At 48.6% G+C, this 22518-nt stretch overlaps 2 protein-coding genes across 5 annotated transcripts; both read left to right on the top strand.

The window, feature by feature from the left end:
- The first annotated feature begins 3598 nt into the window (after positions 1 to 3598).
- On the top strand, positions 3599 to 15554 carry Fam214b (family with sequence similarity 214, member B). Of its 4 annotated transcripts, none has more exons than XM_013026698.1 (9): positions 3599 to 3713; positions 11055 to 11198; positions 11438 to 12407; positions 13035 to 13093; positions 13233 to 13338; positions 13464 to 13622; positions 13853 to 13921; positions 14010 to 14185; positions 14297 to 15554. In XM_013026698.1, exons 3-9 carry the CDS (start codon positions 11514 to 11516, stop codon positions 14448 to 14450), a joined length of 1617 nt encoding a protein of 538 aa, XP_012882152.1. In that variant the 5' UTR covers positions 3599 to 3713; positions 11055 to 11198; positions 11438 to 11513; the 3' UTR covers positions 14451 to 15554. The 4 variants fall into 4 exon arrangements, with proteins under 4 accessions (XP_012882152.1, XP_012882154.1, XP_012882151.1 ...); XM_013026700.1 differs by lacking the exon at positions 3599 to 3713 and adding an exon at positions 4137 to 4190; XM_013026697.1 differs by lacking the exon at positions 3599 to 3713 and adding an exon at positions 8384 to 8707.
- Positions 15555 to 16507: 953 nt separating this feature from the next.
- On the top strand, positions 16508 to 21292 carry Stoml2 (stomatin (EPB72)-like 2). Its single transcript, XM_013026680.1, has 10 exons — positions 16508 to 16618; positions 16851 to 16988; positions 17454 to 17553; positions 17688 to 17746; positions 17837 to 17938; positions 18845 to 18979; positions 19115 to 19259; positions 19359 to 19438; positions 19659 to 19787; positions 21017 to 21292. Exons 1-10 carry the CDS (start codon positions 16574 to 16576, stop codon positions 21146 to 21148), a joined length of 1065 nt encoding a protein of 354 aa, XP_012882134.1. The 5' UTR covers positions 16508 to 16573; the 3' UTR covers positions 21149 to 21292.
- The last annotated feature ends 1226 nt before the right edge of the window (positions 21293 to 22518 follow it).

Below are 22518 nucleotides of genomic sequence, written 5' to 3'. Positions count from 1 at the left end.
GTGCTAAGATTTGAACTCAGGGCCTTCAGTTTACTCTACCACTTGAGCCACACTTCTAACTCCACTTTTTTTTTGGGGGGGGGCAGTCCCGGAGCTTGAACTCAAGGCTTAGGCTCTGTCCCTGAGCTTCTTTGTGCTCAAGGCTAGTGCTCTACCACTTGAGCTACAGTGTCACTTCCAGCTTTTTCTGAGTAGTTTATTGAGATAAGTGTCTAACCAAGTTTCCTGCCTGGACTGGCTTTGCACCTCGATCCTCAGATCTCAGCCTCTTGAGTAGCTAGGATTACAGATGTGAACTACCGGTGCCCAGCTAGCCTCACTTTTTTTTTTTTTTTTGGTTGGTTGTGGGGCTTGAACTCTGGGCTTGGGCACTGTCCCTGTGCTCTTCAGCTCAAGGCGAGCACTCTACCTATTGAGCCACAGCGCCACTTCCAGTTTTCTAGTGGTTTTTATTGGAGATAAGAGTCTCATGGACTTTCCTGCCTGAGCTGACTTTGAACCTCAATCCTCAGATCTCAGCCTCCTGAGTAGCTAGGATTACAGGTGTAAGCCACCAGCTCCCAGCTACTTTTTTTTTTTAATGGTTATTTAGAAGACAGAGTTTCTGTCCAGATTGGCCTCAAACTTTAATCCTCTGTATCTCAGCCCCTTCAGTAGCTAGGATTACTGCTGTGACCCATGAGTACTGGCTAAAATATTAATTTATTTAACAAGGAATTTGAGAATCAGGATATGGTGGCCCAATCCCCTAATCCCAGCACTCCAGAAGCTAAGGCAAAAGAATGAAGTTAGAGCCTACCTGTAATAATCTATGCTATAAAGTGAGACCAAGTCTAAAAAGAAAAACTGTCAAGGTCATCAACCCCCCCCAAAAAAAAAGAAAGTTTGAGAGACTGTCATAACCAACAGAAGGAAAATATGATGACTGTGTCTAACATGCTAGTCTGGGTCAGATTCTAGCATAAAAAAAAAAGACAAGGATGGGCAATGGTGGCTCATGCCTGCAATCCTATTCAGGAGGCCGAGATCCCAGAATCACCATTTGAAGCAATCCTCGGCAGGAAGTCAATGAGACTCTTATCACCAATTAACCATCAAAAAGCCAGAAATGGAACTGTGGTTAAAGTGGTAGAGTGCCTGCCTTTAACAAAAGAGCTTAGGGACATTGTCTAGGCCCTGAGTACAAGCCCCATTACCAGCACAAAAAGAGAACAAAAAGACATAAGATAAAGACTAAGGAAATCTGTATAAAATGTGGGACTTTAGTCAATGACAAAATTGGTTCATTAATTGAACAAACGAGCCAGGTGCTGGTAGCTCATGCCTGTAATCCTAGCTACTCAGGAGGTAGAGATTTGAGGATTATGGTTCAAAACCATCCTGGGCAGAAAATCCATGAGACTATTATCTCCAATTAACCCAAATCCAGAAGTATAAGTGTAGCTACAGTGGTAGAGTGACAGCTTTGAGCAAAAAAGCCAAGCAAGAGTGCAAGGCCCTATACTGGCGCGCGCGCACACACACACACACACACACACACACACACACACATACAAAATTGGCCAAATGAATGACATAGTGTAAAATGTTGATAATAGGGGAAACTGGGTGTGGAGTACCCTTGAAAATTCTGTACTATCTTCACAAATTTTCTGTAAATCTAAAAAAAATTCCAAAATTCAAAGTATTTATTCTGGCGGGCGGGGGGTGTGGGGGGGGGGAGGTGGGATGGACATGGTGTCTGCTACCGACCCAGCCTGGACTTCAACTGCCCATCTTCCTGTGTCAGCCTTCCCAGTACTGTCATTACAGCTTGTAAATAGCCAAAATTCAGAGACCAGCTTGTTTTACCCTTGTGTTTTTTTCCAGCAAACAGAACTCTAAAGACTTGATCTGGGATTATATAGCTATGTTTATCTGTCTAAACTAATTCCTTCTGGACAGAGAACTTTTTTCTTTCTTTTTTACTAACATACTATTGGTATTGACTAGTTTATTGTATCTACTCACATAGGGTCACAGAGGGTAACGAATCTGAGTCTTCAAGAGCTTGATTCAGGGGGACCGATCTCTGCTTTTCTAAGAGGCCACACATAAATTCTGAATCTTAATTCACTTATTCTGCAAGTGTCCTGTACTGCCATCTACCGATATCTGCAAAGCAAGGACAGCCCTACTGTATCTCCTGGTGAGGGGGAGGGGGGGAGGCAGAGAGTCAAGAACTAATAGCACAACACTGATGTGCGTTTGTGGTTAGCTGCTATGGGGGAGCTGAGATCTGAAGACTGTGTCTCAAAACAGGCAGAAAACTCCATGAGATTTATCTCCAATTGTCCATCAAAAAAAAAATCTGGGTGCTCCCTTCAGCAGCACATATACTAAAATTGGAACAATACAGAGAAGATTAGCATGGCCCCTGCGCAAGGATGACACACAAATTCGTGAAGCGTTCCATATTTTTAATGCACTCGTTATCTTGCCCATGTAATTGTAACCCCTCTGTATGGTATTTTCACAATAAAAAAATCTGGAAGTTGAGTTGTGATTCAAGTGGTGAAGCACTTACCTTCAGCAAAAACACCAAGCTCCAGACTCAGTTCAAATCCCAGTACACACACACACACACCACAACACACAAATACCAAAACATATTTGTCACATAGTGCACAATATACCTATATAGCTATTCTAACCAAAATACTTCATTTTCTCCGGAAATTTCAGTCCCCCCCACCACCCAGTATCCATATTTGTATGTGTAAAATTCACAGTTCTGCCAAGCGCCAGTGGCTCATGCCTGTAGTAGTAGCTACTCAGGAGGCTGAGAGCTGAAGATAGCGGCTCTAAGGACAGAAAAGTCCGTGAGACTCGTCTCTCCAATTAATCACAGAAATAGCCAGAAGTGGTAGAACGCTAGCCTGGAGCAAAAGGAGCTCAGGAACAGTGCCCAGGCCCAGGACAGGCAAAAAGTAAAAATAAAAATAAATCACAGTTCTCTTCCCTGACCCACCACAATTGGAATAGATATAGCTCTTATTGTCTATTCCAGAACCCACAGCCTACCGCACGAAGTAGGCTTTAGAAACTGCTCAGACCCACAAACCCGAAATCCCAGTGCTCGATTCCTCCATTTTCACAAATCCCTGAGATTCCTTGCAAACCTCGCCTCCCGCCCCCGCCCTCGCCCCATTATGGCAAATGCTAAATCAGATGTCCCTACAAAGAAAAGTTTCGAGTTTCATAGGCATCTCATAGCAGTAAGAAATCATACAAGGTGGCACACTTCCATAATCTCTCAGGGAGATTAGCAGGTGGAGGCAGAAGAATCGCAAATTGGAGGACAGCCTGAATAAGACTCTGAGAAGAGAGAAAGGAAGATAGGTAAGAGGAGGGAAAAGAAGAGATAAACGAGAAGAGAAAGGAGAGAGAGGGAGAGAGAGAGAGAGAGAGAGAGATCTAGAAAGAACACTAGCCAGGCTTGGGCTTGCACTTTGCGCCCAGCTCCTCTTCCCCCCTCCCCCATCCTGCCAGTTTGGGCCTTGCAGCTGGCCAACGAAGGCCCCGCCCTTCTCGACCTGTCATCACAGAAGCCGCACGTGGCCGGGGTGGGACCTCAGGCGACCTACAGCTAACACTTTGTCTCCTCCGTCATCCATTGGGGCCACCGCCACCAATCAGAGCCAGTGGATCGGGGCTGGAGCCAGTGCGTCCGGGTGAGGCCCCGCGAGAAGGGGCGGAGAGAAGAAAAGTCTCTGGGATGGGAGGGGGCGTGTGGGGGACAAGATTTGGCTAACATTCTGCTGGGCTGGAATTCGAGGAGGCGGGTCCTCGCGAAGGTGGGGGGAGGGGGAGGAAACAAACCGGAGGGGGTCAAGGGGTGAGGTTTAGGGAAAGCGGAGGATCCTGGGGAAATGCAAAGAAAACGAAAGGGGCGGAGTCGCTGGTGGGCGTGGCTTGGGCACCAGAGGAGGAGCCTGAGGGATTAAAGAAATGAGGAAAGGGGACTAGGGGGAGAAAAGGTGGGAGCTGGGACCAAGGAGGGGGGGCGGGGCATTACGAGGGCGGGGCTCGGACCAAAGGGGCGAGGTTTGCAGGCCCAGGCTTGAACTAGGACTGCTCAGTCACTGTCCCAACCCATTACCTCCTCAAGGGCTACAGGACTCACGGAACCGCAGGTGTGGGGCGGGGAGGTGAGGAAGAAGGGGCCAGGACGAGAGTGCGCTTGGGGAAAGACGAGGAGAGGTGGGATGCACCGGTAGAGCAAAGGGTGTGGAGACTGCTGTAGAAAGGAGACAAGGAGTTGGGGAAGCAGTTAGGGGCTCAAGGTGTGAGCGAAGAGGTGCATTTTCTGGGGGCTCTGGTAGGGGGAAGGGTGGCAGCGCTCTGTGAAGGTAGTGGCGCAGCGTTAGAGGGTGGGGTGCTTTGTGCTGTGGAAAGTTGGAAGCGATACTTGAGGGGATTTGGAGGCACTTTTGGGAAAGAGGGCTGTGTGATGGAAGTTTTGTGGTCCACTGTGTAAGAGGTAAAAGCAGCTATTTGATGGAATGTGGCTGTGGGTGGGTACCTTGTGATAGGCAGGGGTTATAGGACCCGGTTAAGAGAGAGATCCCCGTTATTTGAGTAACAGTCAAGGGCATTGTAAGGACTCCGGGGAGACATTTGTGTTTTGTATTCTATGAGGGTGCTGGAATTAGTGGGTGAAGAAGCTAGTCTGTTGTGCTCCTGGCTGCTCACTTTCTAACTCTACCTTCCTGCTTGATTACTCAAGACAGCAGCCAGGCCCTGCTTGCCACCAGAGTTTGTCTCCTTAACTGTCTCCTAAGTTGACTTTGAATCCGTCTAGCTAAGACTGGGGTTTCTTCCCCTTACTGAAGTCCCTGAGGGTAGTAAGGACCCTTCTGCCACTGGGTTCCTGTCAACCCCCCCTGGATAGGATAGTTCCTGTTCCTCCTAGAAGGCTGCCTTGGTCTCTGTCCCCTCCTCCCCCACTTTGCCCTGCCCTGTGCTATGGGTGTGCTCATTTCCACTTCCTTCCTCACCCAGGGGCCTGGCCTGGTTCTTGCCTGTATGGGAACCTGTGCCCTGTCCTGGACTCTGGACTCTATAGTTAGAGACGACCCTACTAACCCTCTGATCCACCCCATTTCTACCACCGAGGTCTTTGCCAACAGACTCAACTGACTAGTAACTATTTTATCACTTGTCAAAAACTAGTTTTCCCTCCCCTTATCTCCCCCTGGTTGGAGAATTCTATGGAATTCAAAAGTTCTGGGGGTTTCTGGAAGGAGAGTAGGAGAAAGTATTGAGACTCTTTGGTGTATATTTTAAGAGGTGGGCCACTATTCTAAACTGAACCTGGGAAGGGACATTAGTTTCAGCTGCAGATTGAGAAGGAAGAGGGAAGAATGTGGCTCCCCACATTTCAGGCTTAGAAATTGAGAATAGGAGCTAGTCCCCCTTGGGAGCATCTCTGATCCCCCAAGGGGACTCAATGTAGTTTCAGGGTTCTTTTTTCCTCTAGGCTGGCTGGGAGAAGGATGAAGAATGTAAGGTCCGCTCCAAAGAAGTCCCTGCTATCCTACTGAATGAGGGTCACAGTGTTGTTGAAAGGGGCCGCAAGCCAGCCTCCTCACACTTCACCCAGTAGCTTAGATACTGCCTGGGGAAGTAGGGGGTGGGGGGGAGGGAGATGTAACTGAGGCCACACAAAGCCTTGGGGTAGAGTGGGGTAAAAGAAGGCTGGCTGAAGCCTTTTGAAGAGGATCTGATTGCTATGGTAACACTGCTTTCTAGCGCTGTCTCCTGTCTGAGAAAGGGAGGGCCTAGGGCAGACACATCAGCTTCCTCTGGACTGGGGCATTTTGTATTAGTGGGTGGGACCTAAGAGGTAGCCCTTGCTGTGCAGAGACTGAAGTATATAATAGCTTTTCTGCTTTGGTGCAGGCAACTGAGCATTTAGATGCTTGAGCACATCCTCAGAGATGCATATGAATGCACAAAAACTGTGAAAATTATAAGGCCAGTGTCATGGAGGCCCTCAGTGGTCATTGTTTATATGGAAACTCACATTTTACAGATTCAGAAATCTATAGCTTAAGAAACTAATTCCCCAGGTTTCAAAGTAAAAGAGCAGAAGTGACTATCCAGATCTCTAGACTGTTATTCACCACTCTAAGACCCATTGTTTTCTTTATAAATTTTTTTCAGTGTCTATTATGTTCCAGGCGCTGTAAGATGTTGACTCTGGAAATATAGCATGAAAGAAAAGAGTTGTTGCTCTCATGGAGCTTCCATTGTAACAGAGGAGAAAGAAATTGCGTGTATGTTTGTGAGAAAGAGGAGTGGACTGGTCAGCTGGTGATAACTATTTTTTTAAAAAGATGAGTCAGGCCTGGTGGAACATGTGTATAATCCCAGTACTCAGGAAGCTGAGGAAGGGGGATTTTCAGTTTGAGGTTAGCCTGGGACACCTAGCAAAACCTGGTAAAGAAAAATGAAAGAAAAATCCATGAAAAGATAACACTGGAGGAGTTAGGTAAAACCTCTTGATCTGAGCTGAGTGTAATCCCAGTAGCTGTAATCCCAAGCACTTGGGATGCTGAGGCAATAAGTTTTGAGTTCAAAGCCAGCCTAGGATATGTTTCAATAAATAAATAAAACAAACAAAAACCTCTTAGTTGTACCATGCTTCCTTCCCAGGCTACACTAAGGCCTGAAACTGTTAGATCCTCCTGGCTTTACTATTGTCCCCATGACCCTGGTAGGAAACTGAGACCTGGATCTATGGTAATGGCAGAAAGATACAAGATAGGGTTACTAGAGGGTTATTCTTTTCCTATAGAATTCTGGTTCTCTACATGTTTTTCTAATAAGTGTTTACCAAGGTAAATGGGTTCTTATATTGCTATTCTGCAGTTTTGCTTTTGGGTGTTGAGAATTTCCTCAATCTTGTTCCTTAGTATTAGAAATCAGCAATGAAGTCAGTCCAAGGCTGGGTTCTTTTTTGTCTTTTTTCCCTCTTCTGAGATGAGGAGAAGGAAAGCTGGAACTATTGCTTGTCTCTTTTAAGTGTGGAGCACAAAGAGGAACTACGGAAGGGAAGCCTCTTTTTGCTCTTCAGTGGACACCTGATGCCCCTGGGGGGTGGGGGGGTGGGGCTTGCAACATAGGCAAGGCCAAAACAAGAACCTAGGCCCTTAATTGGTCTCTAAATTATGGAAAGAATTATTCTCTTGGTTCTGATGTTTGTTTCTTGCTTTCTGTTAATGTCAGAAGGGGGGGAGGGGAGGGGAAAAAGCCTGGTTATCTGACTTGGAGACAACCTGACATTCTGACAAGACAGCAAGGTAGACAAGGCCACCCATTCTCTTAGGTTATGTCTACAGCAGCTGCTCTGAAAAGGGGCCTTTAAATGCCCAATTATTGCAAAGATTCCATCATTATAGTCATTTAAAAAATGGAATGACAATAGTTAGAGATGCTAGTTCTGCTGCCTTTTGATTTAGCTGTATCTGGGCTGGGCCTGGGGCCCAGTGACTCAGGGAGAGGGTGGAGAGTTTCGAGGGAGCTGTGAGTCATGAAAATCAGCTCCATCTCAATCGTTGGTCTCATTTCCCCCACTCTGGGCAGAAGCCCTCCTATCCCACTTCCTAAGGTACTCAGCCTCCTTGAACAGAAGCCTTTGAATAAAGAGTGTTAGGAAAAGAAATGGGACACCTTGATCTCAGAGTAGGAGTTCAGAATTTTGAAGAATAATACCAGAGTCCCTGAAATTAAAATGTATCCCTACCTCAGGAGCCCTTGGAACACTTCTAACAAAGACAAAAGAACACCAAATAGCCATTAAAAAAAGGAAGAATATGATTTCTCAGTATGAATAGAGATGGAGCACACACCCTCGCCTTTTTTTCTGCTGCTCTGGTATGAAGGAAACTTCCTAGGATTCAGCTGGCTGGGAGCTTAGGCTGGAATGTAAGGAGGTGAATGAGTGTGGGGACATTTGGGTTTGAATCTGGTATGAAAAAAGCAAGCTGACTTTGAGGGCTGTTGAATTGTGTCTAGGGCTTCCAAGTGGGGGAGGAGGGTTGAGAAATAGGAGGCTTATGCCTTTGAAGGAGTTAAATGGCCAGGCGGAGAGTTGCTTGGACTCTGGCAGGTGTGGAGTTAAGGAGATGGGCGTGGCGATATTGGGCAGGCCTGTCCCCTTCTGGGCCAATAGGCGTGCGCCTCTTGGAGAGGGCGTGACTCACACTTGCCGCTGCAAGGAGGCCGGCCGGCTCTGAGCCAATGAGCATGGTTTCTGCTCAAGGAGGGTGTGGTCTGAGGGGGGCGTGGCGGCCGTGGTTGCCGCGGCGGGGGTGGTGGGGCGCTGGGCGGGGCGGGCGGCCCCATCAGCTGGTAGGAAATGGCCTGTGAGTCAGAGGGGCAGCCGAGTCTGCGGCGCGGAGCCTGGGCGGCCCCGGGGAGGGACCGTAGTGGGGAGGGGCGCAGTAGCCGCCGGGGGGCTGCAGACGCCAGGGCCCGCTAGTGTTGCACACGAAGCTGTTCAGAGAAGAACCTAGCAGAGCAGGGCTCTCAGCCTGAGCCACCCTTTGTCTGGGTTGGGGGGCCCGTGACAGGGAGGACTGGGGATCCGAGGGGTGGGACCGGGACGGGACGGAAGGGCCCGGAGCAGCGGCCACCGCAGAGGAGCCAATTTGGGAGCGGGGTGAGTGTGTGCTAGAGGAAAATAGTAGAACTCTGAAGCCCCGGTAGGATATGGGGCCTGTCCCAGGCAGTGAAGAGGAAAGGACCTGGGAAGCTAAGCTGGGGGTGGGGGATCAACCAAAACAAGGAAACCAGACGCCAAGGTGAGTGTGATGGGCTTAGTTTGGAGGGGTTGCTGGGGTCTGCGCCCTCTTATTAAGGGTGAAGGGCCGTAGGACAGGACCTCTCAAAAGAGTTGAGGAGGGCAGACCCTGACTTTACCCATGGTGGTGGTGGTCTGCGGGAACAGCCACCTTAGCATGTGTGGACATGCATAGGGACAAAATGTAGAGCATCTAGTGTATTACTACTGTCTGCTGCACAGGATGAGGTAGGAGGCACATGGATAGGAATTTCTTTAAGTCTCCTTTGTCAGGGTGAAAATGGGTATCCTTTATACTGAGGAGCCGAGGAGGATGAGCCTAGTAGCTCTACCTATACTCACTTCTCCTACTGCCCAGGCCTAGCAAGTATCTGAGGGTAGACCCCATTGTATTCTGGGACTTGTTGTTTTTGCTAGCCTTGCTACCTGGCATGTTGGGAACTGTAGTCCTTGCCAGCTACAGCCTGGCACAGCTGTTTGATGCCAACTGCTGCCCACCCCCTGGACAGAGGGCGAGGTTTGGCCTATCTTGCCCTGCCCCCCACCCCAGTCCTGCCCCATGAGTCAGCTTGAAGCCATGGTCTAAAGCCAGACTGGCTGGGTGGCAGGGGAAGTCTTAAGAGTGTCTTGTTGACAGGGCAGGAACTGAGCATAATAAGTAGATGCCAGGCATGCTAGGGTCATGTAGGGCATCATGTCATCACCTGGCTGCCCCAAGGCAAGGGCTCAAGAGGGTGGCTGTGCTGACCCAGAAGTGGTACTAAGGAAAAGTCCCTTCCTGAACCTATATGACTGGAATGGAGGAAAGGAAGGGTAAAGTGAAGGCATACTGACATTGCTATTGGTGCTTTGTCCTTTCCAGCCATCCTAACTACTGAAACTGTTCAGAATTTGCTTAGGGATTTTAATTCCAATGAAGACATGGTGAACTGAGTGTGTGATGAAGGGAATAATTGGCATAAGAGAGCTTTTCAGTCCCTGAGTGTAAATGTGCTCTTTCTCCTGGCCTCCTACCCCCACATCTGTTGTTGCTGATTTTCCCTGTAGAACTAATCTCTCTGCTTTTCCCAACCGGGGAATTTTTATCTGCACTGTTACCCAGTTCCCCAGAGCTTTCATTCTATTTGTTTTTTAGTCCTACTATGCACTTTTTCCTATGTTTGGAGATATATAGAGGAGTGGCACCTGTGATCTGGACTAAACAATACTTCACATAGATGAGGTTTCAGAGGGTGCAATGTTTTGGTCTGGAGTGGAAAGCAGACTGTAATCCCAGAGTTCTGAGATTACAAGTGTGTACCACCTAACCCATTTAAGGGCATTATGGATGGCAGGCAGCATAGGTTATTGCCCAAAGGAGAAGGCACACCCTGAGGGCAGTTGGCATCCAACTTGACAGTCTCCTCCCCTTAGTATTGCTTCCTAAAGGTGACATAGTCCACAAAGCCCATTTTGTGTCCTAGCAGAAAAGCAGTGGTTTGGGTTTTGTGGGTGTTGGTTGTACATTGGGGGAGGGACATGGAGGGATACTTGATTCCAGTTGACTGCAAGTTTCTTCCTTATCTCTAGTTTGCAGGGTGTAGGGGGAGGGGGAGGCACTGGAAAGTGAGTCTGGCAGTGCCCCTGTCTCCTCCCACTTGTTTTTGGTTGGATTTGTTGGCTCTTGTTAAAAAGACAGATTGCTGAGGGCTATTGTGAGTTCAAGGCTGAAGGGCTGGCTTTTAGCTGATCTGAGGTTTGTACCTTTGTGGAGTATGTGATGGGGTATGATGTGTGTCTGCCAGATCTCTGCCGTTAGCACTTTAGGGTAGCACTTGTCCCTTTGGAGATAGACTTGGGAAGAAGTTGTGGCCTTGAGTAAGAGAGCTGAATTATTGCCCCAGCCACCTTCTATCTGGCCTGGTCTCTTTGATCTTGAGGTTATCTCATCTCCCAAGATGGTGACTCTGACAAGGGGCGCCTCCTGCCTAAACTTTCCTTTCACATCCTTACTCCCTTGAGCCAAGATCTGTTTTTCTGTGACTCTTTAGGCTGCCCAGCGCTTAGCACCTGAGTCCTGAATCCTGAGCCTGCCCCTTCTGTTTTTGAAGAGATGGTCACTTGGGAGGAGGATGCCCTGAAGTATATACTCTATGAACCCATGATCAGGAAAGGCCTTACAACTGACTCTGGGGATCCTGGTTTATGTCTGTTCTTCTCTCCTTAGGGTCCAGCTGAGCCCAGGAGCTGCACGGAATGCTGGCAGTCACCTTGCCAGTGCAGCGGGCATGGACCAGACTGCAACCTAGGGGATCAAGGCATCAGTCAGGAAGAGGGGACATACGGCTAGACTTGACACCTCTTCATCGGGGTAAGTGCCAGGAAGAGGAGAGAGCAATAGATCCAATGAGAAATCTGAACTAAAAATGCTACACTCTCAAGAGTTCTGAGAGTAGCTTCTGCTTTCCCTTCATCCATCCAGGGATTTGGACACTTTCACTTTCAGGAATTCCTCAAGGTCATTTCTTTAAGCTAGGTGAGGGTCTGAAATGCAGCTAGATGGAAGTCATTGATTTCCCTGACCATATTTTTTTCTCTTCTCTTGCACAGATGTCCCCAGGCCCCCCAGCCCAGGCCCAGCATAAAGGCCGTGTGGGGGGGCCCCCCTGACCCAAGGGGGGACTTCATGCGCCACGTGCAGGCGGAGCCATCTCCATCCTCAGAACCAGAGGCTGGCCCTTCACAGCCTCCAGTCAGACAGGGGGCCCTCCAGGGTGGCCTGCTCATGGGCTACAGCCCAGCAGGGGGGGTAACATCCCCCGGGGTCTACCAGGTATCCATCTTTTCCCCTCCAGCTGGTGCCTCTGAACCTCATAGGGCTCTGAAGCGGCCAGCCCCACCCACTGAGGGTCCACGAGAGCTGAAAAGAGGCCCTGGGCTGGGGGTCAGAGAGGGATTGCCCCCTGAAGAACCATCTACTGTAGGACTATTGGGCCTAGAGGGATTGGGGCTGGGACTGGGTGTGGCCAGCCAACATTTCTCCCATCATGGCCTCTGTGTTGTGGAACAGGGAGTTAGTGCCACCTCACCTTGGACTTCAGGGGCCCGGAGTCCTCCCAGGTCCCCATCAAATGCTTCCTGCAATACTTTGCACACCAGAGACTGGGCTTCCCCTGAACCAGGGGGACAGGGGTCCCTGGGGCAGTCTCTAGGGACAGCCCCTTCAGGCCAACTGCACACACTTGACACTGATTTGCACAGTCTTGCACAAATAGGGGGTAAGAGCCCAGTGGTTGGGGTGAGAAATGGGGGCAACCCTTGGCCCAGGGAGTCCCCTGGCACTGCCAATGGGCACAGTCCCGAGCACACACCCCCTGGCCCTGGACCTCCAGGCCCCTGCCCCACCAAGCGAAGGCTGCTTCCTGCTGGAGAAGCCCCAGATATCAGCTCTGAGGATGAGGGGCCAGCCCCTCGGAGGCGCCGGGAAACCCTGGGCCATACTCTTGCTGCCAACAGTTCTGATGCCAAAGCCACACCCTTCTGGAGCCACCTGCTGCCCGGGCCCAAGGAGCCTGTTTTGGTAAGCTAGTAAAGGAGCTTATCTACTCTTTTTTTGTGTGTGTGTGTGTGCTGGTCTTGGGGCTTGAACTCAGGACTTGGATGCTGCTCCTGAGCTTCTGTTTTGCTCAGAGCTAGCACTCTACCATTTGAGCCATAGCTCCACTTCTGACTTTTTTAGTAGTTTATTGGAAATAAGAGTCTTACAGACTTTTCTTCCAGGGCTGGCTTCAAACTGCAATACTCAGATCTCAATCACCTGAGTAGTTAGGATTACAGATACGAGTCACCAGCACCCAGGAAGCTTAAGTATTCTTTTTTGTCATTGTTTTTTGGTTGGCGTGGGGCTTGAACTGAGGACCTGGGTGCTGTCCCTGGCTTTTCTGCTCAAGGCTAGGGCTCTACCACTTGGAGTCACAGCTCCCCTTCTGGTTTTCTAGTGGTTAATTGGAAAGAAGAGTTTCAGCTTCTTGAGTAGCTAGGATTACAAGCAACACCACCCAGCTTAAATTAAGCTTATCTACTCTTTAAGTGGACGTATGTGTGGGAAAAGGTGAAAGTCAACAAGATACAAGCTTGTGATGAGCCCCCGCCCCAGAATATATCTGGGCTTCACCTAGTCTCTTTTCCCAATCTTTCTTCTCTATAGGACCCAACAGACTGCAGTCCCATGGGACGGAGGCTGAAAGGTGCCCGTCGTCTGAAGCTGTAAGTGACCAGCTTTTCCCTCTACCCTGACCCTGAATGCTACAGTAGGGGATCTCAGGTCAGGAGCCCTAGATAGTAGTTAAGGGTGGAGTCCCAGAATCTCTCAAGCCAACTCACTGTGTGTCCCCTCCCATGCCAGGAGCTCCCTTCGAAGTCTCCGGAAGGGGCCAGGCCTGCTGAGCTCCCCCAGTGCCTCCCCCATTCCAACCCCTGCTGTCAGCCGTACCCTGCTGGGCAACTTTGAGGTAGCTTCTCTTGGACTTTGTGATTAGGGGAAACCTGGGAGGACTGGGATAGTGAAATGTGGCTCAGTCGCATAAGGAAAAGAATCGGCATTTCTCACAATGTATTTTCCCCACCATAACACCAGGAATCATTGCTTCGAGGACGCTTTGCACCATCTGGCCACATTGAGGGCTACACAGCAGAGATTGGAGCTAGTGGGTCTTACTGCCCCCAGCATGTCACGCTGCCTGTCACTGTCACCTTCTTTGATGTTTCTGAGCAAAATGCCCCGGCCCCCTTCCTGGTATGACCTGACCCCAACCCAAGTTAGCTTCTCAGAGGGGTCAGGGGCAGAGGGAGGGTAAAAAGGTATTCTTTCTATGTTCTTCCACTAGAAGTGAGTCAAGGTCAGGTGGGGGAAATTCTAGTGTGGGGCAGAGGCAAGTCCAAGGTGTGAGATCTTGTAGAGACCAATACGTAGGGCTCAGGGCTTTCCTATTTCCCACTTAGGCTAATGGTTTATGGTCTTCTTAGGGTGTCGTGGACTTGAACCCCCTGGGGAGGAAGGGTTACAGTGTGCCTAAGGTGGGCACCATCCAAGTGGTGAGTTTTCCCTGAGGGAATAGAGTGGGTATGGGAAGAGTGGAAAACAGCCTCTAGGCCCTAACAACTTTCAGTGTCTTGCCCCTAGACCTTATTTAACCCCAACCAGACTGTGGTGAAGATGTTCCTCGTGACCTTTGACTTCTCGGACATGCCTGCTGCCCACATGACCTTCTTGCGCCATCGCCTCTTTTTGGTGCCTGTGGGTGAGGAGGGAAATACTAGCCCCACCCACCGCCTCCTCTGCTATTTGCTGCACCTCAGGTAAAGACAGGACTCATAGAGAGCTTGGGAGGCCCAGATATCCTGGAATAGGATCTCTCCTTGTTTTTCTGTCATCTGGATTCTTACTTGGATCCCACTATCTTCCTACAGGTTCCGGAGCTCCCGCTCAGGCCGCTTAAGCCTGCATGGAGATATCCGCCTGCTATTTTCCCGTCGGAGCCTGGAGCTGGACACAGGGCTCCCTTATGAACTACAGGCTGTGACTGAGGCCCCCCATAATCCACGTTATTCACCTTTGCTCTGATTACCAGCACTCTTGAATCTAGGTTGGCCAAAAGCCTGCCATACTGCTCCATCCTGGACAGGGTAAACATGTGGAGAGATGGCAAGAGCCCCTTCAGGCTTAAATTAAAGTCCTGGCCACACTCATACCCAAATTGATTATTTGGGAGTTTAAACCTTCTGATCCTTCCACACCCTGCCCCACTCCAGGTACTTCCATGTGCCTGTTTCCTTGGGTTTCTCAGGCCAGCTTAGGTAGAAGGGAGGAACCAGAGCCACCCTGAGATTATCCCATGTTCCCAGGCAAGTCATGCCAGCGTTAACTCCCTGTCCTGGGCAGGGGACATCTATTACTTTATTTATTTTTAATTTATAATTTATTCAAATTGGATTGCCTTGGTAACCTCCCAGACCTGATCATTGGTATTACCCCTTCTCCTTTCCCACTCTCAGATACTGCACCAACATCAGGAGTTGGAGAGGCTGTTGTGGGGGCAGGGATAAATTGCTGTCCCTCAGTTAAGGACAGAGAGTTTATTCCACAGTGACTGAGTCACTAGCCAAAGACTCAGCTTCCCCTGTCCTTCCCCATTACCTTCATTTCCCCTACCATTTGACCCATCTAAACGTCTAATTTGTGTGTGTGTGTGTGTGTGTGTGCACACGCATATACAAGCTTGTGTTTGTGTGGTATGTATGTATGAGACAAAGCATGCATGCAGACACACACACATAGGAGTTAACTACCAATCACCTAGGGCTTCACACTCAGTTGTTCCTGCCCTCTTGCTTGTGTCTCCTTGCTTTAGAGTCCTGACTGAGGAGGGTGTCAAAGGGGCAGAGTCAGGGCTAAGGACTGGGGTGCCTCCTCTCACTTGGCCAGACTCTGATCCACCTACCTCAGCTGGGGTGAGGGATACCCCTCAAACTCAGTCATGTGGTTCCCAACTATCCCATTCTTCACTCCAGATTCTGGCCCAGCCTCAGCTCTTAAATCCTGAGGCCTGGCTGAGGGGAACAAGTGTTTGCTGAAACTTGAAGGAAAAAAAAAAAAACAAGAAAAACTGTACCTGGTACATTTTTTTTTTAGAAAAAAATAGAATAAATTTTTCTTTGAAAACTTGAACTCCTTTCTTTCTTTCTTTTTTTTCTGTTGGAGACAGGATGTGGAGGAGAGTAGAGGGCCTAATTAGAGTTAGAACTCAGCTTTCTTCCAAAGAACAGTGACCAGGCCTGAGCCCTCAGGAACTTAGGATATTCGTTCTAATTTTTGGAGCATAGTCTTGTGATTTTCATATAACAAGGTTGTTGGAGAAGGTGGTTAAGTTGGATTCTTATACTGGTTCTGTTAATAACGTTAGCCTCACAGAACTTGTATGCTTTCGTGTATGAAGTGAGGGTTATGATTATACACATATGATTATACGTGTAAGATGACATACTACAGACAAAGTTGAAGGTTAAAGCTATTGTACTCTGAATGTAGAGGGACGAGGCCTGACAGTCTGGCTGTGAAGAAGTGGGAGAGCTGTTGGTACCTTGGGAGAAAAGAGGATGGAAAAATGTCCCCAGTCATCAGGCAAAGTTAGGTCCAGTTACCATGGCAATGTGAATGGGGTCAGTCCCCAGTGGGAGGGTTTGATACAACAGAAGGAATACAAGAAAATATCACTATGGCACCCACGGCAACGAATCAGCTTCAATCCAAGGACACTATTGTGACAGATGGGTGCGATTGTGCGCACCCATGTACACCCCCCCTCCCCGGTGGGGGTAAAGAACTTGATGGGAGGTGTTTTTGAGTCAGCTGTATGTGGAAAATAGAGCCCATTTTCACCACAGGATCAAGGATTTAGGGCTCTAACAGCAAGAACTAGAAAAAGAAGCCTGCAGCCCTGGGCCCTCTTTTCAAAGTCTGCGTTTCCAAGGGAACAACTTGACGCGCGGTCAGCGGAGCACCGCGGATTGGGTCAGGGCGGAATGGGGGCAGGGACGGCGGAAGTACGTCAGGGGGAGTGGAGCGGCGGGGGGGGGGGGGGGGGGGGGCGGGGGGGGGGGGGGGGGGGAAGGCTCAGGTCCGGCTTTCTAGAGAGGCCACTCTGCTCCGCGTCTCGGTGGTTCCGGAGGTCGTTTCGGCTGTGGGAAATGCTGGCGCGCGCGGCGCGGGGCACTGGAGCCCTTTTGCTAAGGGTGAGAACGAGGCAGTCTTATACAAAGGGTCGGGACAGAGACCACCTGGGTCCGCAGCTGGGAAGGAGTGGGATTCCAACTTTGGGAGAAAACTGGGGTCAGAGGTCATGGTCCCCACGTGAGTCGTTCCCCGAGATCCCTTGAGGCTCGCGGTTTGGGGAGATGTCTTCGGGAGAGAGAGGTGGGGTGAGGGGCCGGGTGGAGTCTCAGCCTGCTCTGGTCTTTCCTTCAGGGCTCTGTGCAGGCTTCTCGCCGTGCTCCGCACCGCGCCTCCTCTGGATTGCCCCGAAACACTGTGATTCTGTTTGTGCCGCAACAGGAGGCCTGGGTGGTGGAGCGAATGGGCCGATTCCATCGGATCCTGGAGCCTGTGAGAACCTTTTTCTCATTTCCAGCCAGCCCGATGCCTAGTCCTTCACGTGTGGGTGTGGGGCATCTTTGGGGCCTGTATGTCCCTTTGGCTTCTGACTCCCAGGGTCACCAGTCCTAGCAGGGCTCGATGTAATGACCATCAGCCCCTTCTTGCCACTTTTTCCTATTGCCCTAGCATCCTACAGGTTCTACTTTTGGTGGGCCTTACAGGTACTATCCACTGTCTCAGCCTCAACTGTTTGCTTAGAGGTACCTATTCTGCTGGCCTTCGTTCCCTTGACTTCTCCATTTCAGAGGTCTAGTCTTTCATTCCTGTGCCCTTAAGTTCCTCTGCCAGCGACACTCCATCTCTTGGAAGGTGCTTCATTTTGGGCATAATCTGTATGTGACTTCCTACCTAATCCAGGCCTAGCCTAGATTTCAATGCATTCTTCTTCTGAGGACTTATGACTCCTCTTCCCAGGGCTTGAACATCCTCATCCCTGTGTTAGACCGGATCCGATATGTGCAGAGTCTCAAGGAAATTGTCATCAACGTGCCTGAGCAGTCGGCTGTGACTCTTGGTGAGGGATACAGGGTGACACGGGTGCTCTGTGACCATTCGGATGTAGTTGCTGTAGATCCAGAACTTAGGAGAAAAAGCTGGTTGGGATCTGGAGGCCTGACCTCCTTTTCTCTACTGCTTCTGCTCCTGCAGACAATGTAACTCTGCAAATAGATGGAGTCCTATACCTGCGCATTATGGATCCTTACAAGGTATCTGCTTCATGCTTTATCCAGCTTTCTGAGTTGCCCTTCTCACTAAATTCCAACATACAAGCTTATACTGTTGATGCTCCTTTTCAGGCAAGTTATGGTGTGGAAGACCCTGAGTACGCTGTCACTCAGCTAGCTCAGACAACCATGAGATCAGAACTCGGAAAACTCTCTCTGGACAAAGTCTTTCGGGTAAGTGGATCTGGACCTGGCACATGCCTTACACTGTCAGATTTTTCTAGTCCCAGGCTTTTCTTCCTCCTCAACCCTTCTTCCCTTATACAGGGGCTTGAACTCATGCCTGAGTGCTATTCCTTAGCGTGTTCACTCAAGGCTGGTACTCTACCACTTGAGCCACAGCTCCACTTCTGGCTTTTTGGTCATGAACTGGAGATAAAATTATCACTGATCTCAAGCCATGATCCTCAGCTTCCAGAGAAGCTAGTATTACAAGCATGAGCTATCAGTGCCTGGCCCCGGACTCTGTGTGTGTGTGTGTGTGTGTGTGTGTGTGTGTGTGTGTGTGAGTGAGTGTATGTGTGGGTGGGTGTGCAAGCTCATTGTGTGTTTTGTTGGTCATGGAGCTTGAACTCAGGGCTTGGGCGCTATCCTTGAGATTTTGTGCTCAAGGGTAGCGCTCTACCACTTTGAGCCACAGCTCCACTTCTGGTTTTGGGGTTATTAATTGAGATAAGAATCTCATGCTATAATCCTAACTACTCAGGGGGCTGAGATATGAGGATCACAGTTTAAAGCCAGTCTAGGCAGGAAAGTCTGTGAGACTCTTATCTCCAATAAACCATTCAGAAAACCAGAAGTGGTGCTGTGGCTCAAGCGGTAGAGTGCTAGCCTTGAGCTGAAGAACTTAGGGACAGCGCCCAGGCCCAGAGTTCAAGCCCCACAAATGACCAAAAAAAGCAAAAACAAAAAACATGCACCTTTCTGCCTAGGCTAGTTTTGAACCACAGTACTCAGATCTCAGCCTCTTGAGTAGCTATTATTACAGGCATGAGCAACTAGCACCAGGCTCCCAGGCTCTCCTTGACTTAGGCTCCTCACAGGTATGGAGTCTGTGGAGCTTACAACTCTCTTCTCTAGGAACGGGAGTCCCTGAATGCCAGTATTGTGGATGCCATCAACCAGGCTGCTGACTGCTGGGGCATCCTTTGCCTCCGTTATGAGATCAAGGATATCCACGTGCCACCACGGGTGAAAGAATCCATGCAAATGCAGGTGGGGAAGAAGACTTCGGAGTACTCTAGTCCTGGGGGAACCTGGACTCCTTCCCTATTGTAATAAGTATAGCTGTAGGTATGTGTTAGAATTTCCTCTTGCTTCTTGTTGATTGTGGTTACTTGGGGCATCCAGGTGGAGGCAGAGCGGCGGAAACGGGCTACAGTTCTAGAGTCTGAAGGGACCCGTGAGTCAGCCATCAATGTGGCAGAGGGGAAGAAACAAGCCCAGATCCTGGCCTCCGAAGCAGAAAAGGCGGAGCAAATAAATCAGGCAGCAGGTAAGTAGAGGGGAGAAGGTGAAAGAGGTGTAGGGCGGGCATGGATGGGAACTTTGAGATACTCTGACTTGATGAGTTATACTGTCTCTTTTCTTCTAGGAGAAGCTAGTGCAGTTCTTGCCAAGGCTAAGGCTAAGGCTGAAGCTATTCGCATCTTGGCTGCAGCTCTGACTCAACAAGTGAGAGACCAAAGGAAGGGTGGGAGTTGGGGACAGGAATTACAACGAAAGTGGTCTCATCTACCCATGGGAGAGTCCCTGCCATTGCAGGAACTCCTTTGAGCCATATTATATGAACTCTTATATATGAACTCTGTATACCCCTTTCCTAGAAACCTGACCATTTTCCCCATACTTCCCCAAATCTGTCATCTCTAATTTTATCCTTTTCTGACCACAGAATGGAGATGCAGCAGCTTCATTGAGTGTGGCCGAGCAGTATGTCAGTGCATTCTCCAAACTGGCCAAGGACTCCAACACTATTCTACTACCCTCCAATCCTGGAGATGTTACCAGTATGGTGGCTCAGGTTAGAGCTCTCTGAAGACCCCACATAGCATCATACTAGGGACAGAGACTTCTACCACCACAACTACTGTTACATTATAAAGGTCTTTTTTTTTTGGTGCTGGTCCTGGGGTTTGAACTCAGGGTCTGGACACTGTCCCTGAGCTTCTTTTGTTCAAAGCTAGTGCTCTACCACTTGAGCTACAGGTCCATTTCCAGCTTCTTTTTTGGTAGTTTAGTGGAGATAACAGTCTCACAGACTTTCCTGCCCAACCTGGCTTTGAGCCATGATCCTCAGATCAGCCTCCTATAGCTTGGATTATAGGCATGAGCCACTGGCTTCCAGCTTGTAGGCATCTTTTAGAGAGTACTTCAGCCCTAGACCTGCCTTCATTCCCTGTAAAATAGGGATCTCTAAGAATGAGACAGTTTCATTTATCCCTGCAGATAAAACTTTTGTGGGCGAGGGGCATAATGGGGATTGTACCTAGGGTCTTGTGCAAGCTAGATAAGCACTCTACCACTTGAGCCATGTCCCCAGCAAAAGAACACTCTTGAACTAACTTCCTTTCTCCAGATAATTGCCAGTGTTTTAAGTAACCCTATTCTGATGGTTCATAAGATTCCTAAAAGGCTAGGCACTGATGACTCTATAATCCTTATTTCAAGAGGTTAAGATCTGAGGATCATAGTTCCAAGGCAGCCTGGGCAGGAAAGTCTGTGAGTTTTTTTTTTTTTTTTTTTACCACCAAAAAGGCAGAAGTGAAGCTGTAGCTCAAATAGTAGAGCTCCATTCTTGAGGGGAGAAAGCTAAGGGATAGTACTCTGGCCCTGAGGTCAAGCCATGCACACACATACACATGCCAAAGTATGATGGTGCACGTTTGTAATCCCTTTCATGCAAGTAGCAAAGTTAGGGAAAGGTCATGACCAAACTAAGCAAAAGTTAGTGACACTATTTCAGAAACAAAGTGGACATGGTAGTACACCATGTCCCAGCTATTCCAGATGCCAGCCTAATCAAAAGTGAGACTCTTAATCTGAAACAAAAAACAAAAGGACTGGGAATCATGGCTTAAGTGTCCTTAAATTCAGTTCCTTGTGTCAGAAAGATAGAAAAAGAGAGAAGAGAGAGAGAGAAAAAAGAGAAAACAAGTTCAGTAGTCCTAGCTACAGCTTTTTTCCTTTTAGTCATTGGAAGAGCTATGCCTTCTGTCAGGTGTCCTCATGCCTCTCTGTCCCTCTCCTCAGGCCATGGGTGTGTATGGAGCCCTCACCAAAGCCCCAGTGCCAGGGGCCCAAAATTCAGTCTCCAGCGGGAGTAGCAATGTCCAGAGCACAGATGCAAGTCTTGAGGAATTGGACCGAGTCAAGCTGAGTTAATGGAGATGGCTTGGCCAGGGAGTCCGGATACTGGGAAAAGTACTCCCAGATTCTGGCCTTAGCCTCCCTGCCAAGATTTTGGTTTTTATTTTTTTATTTGAACTTACTAATCATGTAATAAACTCCCCAGTGGCAAACCAGAAACTGTCTTCTTTGATTGGGGAATGAAATTGGGAAAGTTACCTGAATTTTCCTTGGATGTTTACTCCCACCGTCCAGTCCTGTTAACGTCTAAGCTGGTGCTTCCATGAGCAAGAATGAATTTCAAACATAGTGAAACCATCCTTTTTGTCTGTAAGAGAAACTGTGGGCCATGTACTCTTGAGCCAGGAGCCTTATGCTTGTAATCTTAGCTAAGGAGGCTGAGATCTGAGAATCTGGCTCAAAGCCAGCCCAGGAAAGAAAGTTGTGACATTTCCAGTTAACCACAAAAACCTGAAAGTGGAGCTGAGGTAGTGTCAGCTTTGAGCAAAAAAGCTAAGGAACCATACCCCTGAGCTGAGTAGTCCCAATACCAGCATTAAAACAGAAAAATATGACTGAGAGGAATAAACATGTCTACTGAACTGCCAGCTGGGGAGTGTGGCCTCCCTCCTAAGTATGGAGCTGTATATTTGAAGCAGGTATTTGGGGATTTTATATGGAAAAAAACTTGTGCAGGCTGGTAATACTGAGTGATGTTTCTATTTTATTTTAGGTTATTGGGTTTTAAACTCTAGGCCATGAGTTTGCTAGGAATATGCTGTACTGCTAAACAGCTTCTAAGAGCATTTTTCATTCCTTCAATTTGGGACTATTTAATGATGTCTACCATGTGTCAAGGTCAGGGTTAGACACAGGTTACTAAAACAACTGAGAGCTGGGCCTGGTGGTACATAGCAGGAGTGAAACACATGATAATTGTTTTACCGTTTGAGGAACTGTCTTTTCTGAAGCTGCTGCAACAGCAGTGTATGAAGGTTCCAGTTTCTATGTTCTTGCTAATACTTTTTAAAATTCAATTTAAAAAATTTTGGATGCTGGGGATGGAACCCATAGACTTGAACCCATGACTTGTACATGCTCAGTCACTGCTGTTTCACTGAGCTACTTCAGCCCATTTCCTTTTTTTTTTTGTACTGGGGCTTGAACTTCCTAGTGGCCAATCATGTTGAGAATCTCCATATTTATTGGCCATTTTATAGCTTATTTATGAGAACTGTCTGGTCAGATCCTTTGCTCATAATTAAACATAATATTTGGGATTTTATTATTTTAATAAAAGATTCAACTTAGAAGCTTTGAGGGTAAGAATGATGAAGTCTATCAGTTGGCATCAGCTAAGCAAAAAGGTGAAATAAGAATTACGTGGGCTGGGAAGGTAGCTCAGT

The sequence above is a fragment of the Dipodomys ordii genome, unplaced genomic scaffold (genome assembly GCF_000151885.1).
Source record: "Dipodomys ordii isolate 6190 unplaced genomic scaffold, Dord_2.0 Scaffold95, whole genome shotgun sequence".
In the NCBI taxonomy this organism is placed as follows: Eukaryota; Metazoa; Chordata; class Mammalia; order Rodentia; family Heteromyidae; genus Dipodomys; species Dipodomys ordii.
The sequence above is the reverse complement of the archived record's forward strand: the minus strand, read 5'-3'. Positions and strand labels throughout refer to the sequence as shown.

Excerpts from the sequence above, each read along its gene's own strand:
- Fam214b (XM_013026698.1), top strand. The coding sequence starts at position 11,514 with ATGCGCCACGTGCAGGCGGAGCCATCTCCATCCTCAGAACCAGAGGCT. Across the intron at positions 13,339-13,463 it reads CCCTGCTGGGCAACTTTGAG|GAATCATTGCTTCGAGGACG; the intron begins GTAGCTTCTCTT and ends CCATAACACCAG. Across the intron at positions 14,186-14,296 it reads TGCTATTTGCTGCACCTCAG|GTTCCGGAGCTCCCGCTCAG; the intron begins GTAAAGACAGGA and ends ATCTTCCTACAG.
- Stoml2 (XM_013026680.1), top strand. The coding sequence starts at position 16,574 with ATGCTGGCGCGCGCGGCGCGGGGCACTGGAGCCCTTTTGCTAAGG. Across the intron at positions 19,439-19,658 it reads CTGCAGCTCTGACTCAACAA|AATGGAGATGCAGCAGCTTC; the intron begins GTGAGAGACCAA and ends TTCTGACCACAG. Across the intron at positions 19,788-21,016 it reads TTACCAGTATGGTGGCTCAG|GCCATGGGTGTGTATGGAGC; the intron begins GTTAGAGCTCTC and ends CCCTCTCCTCAG.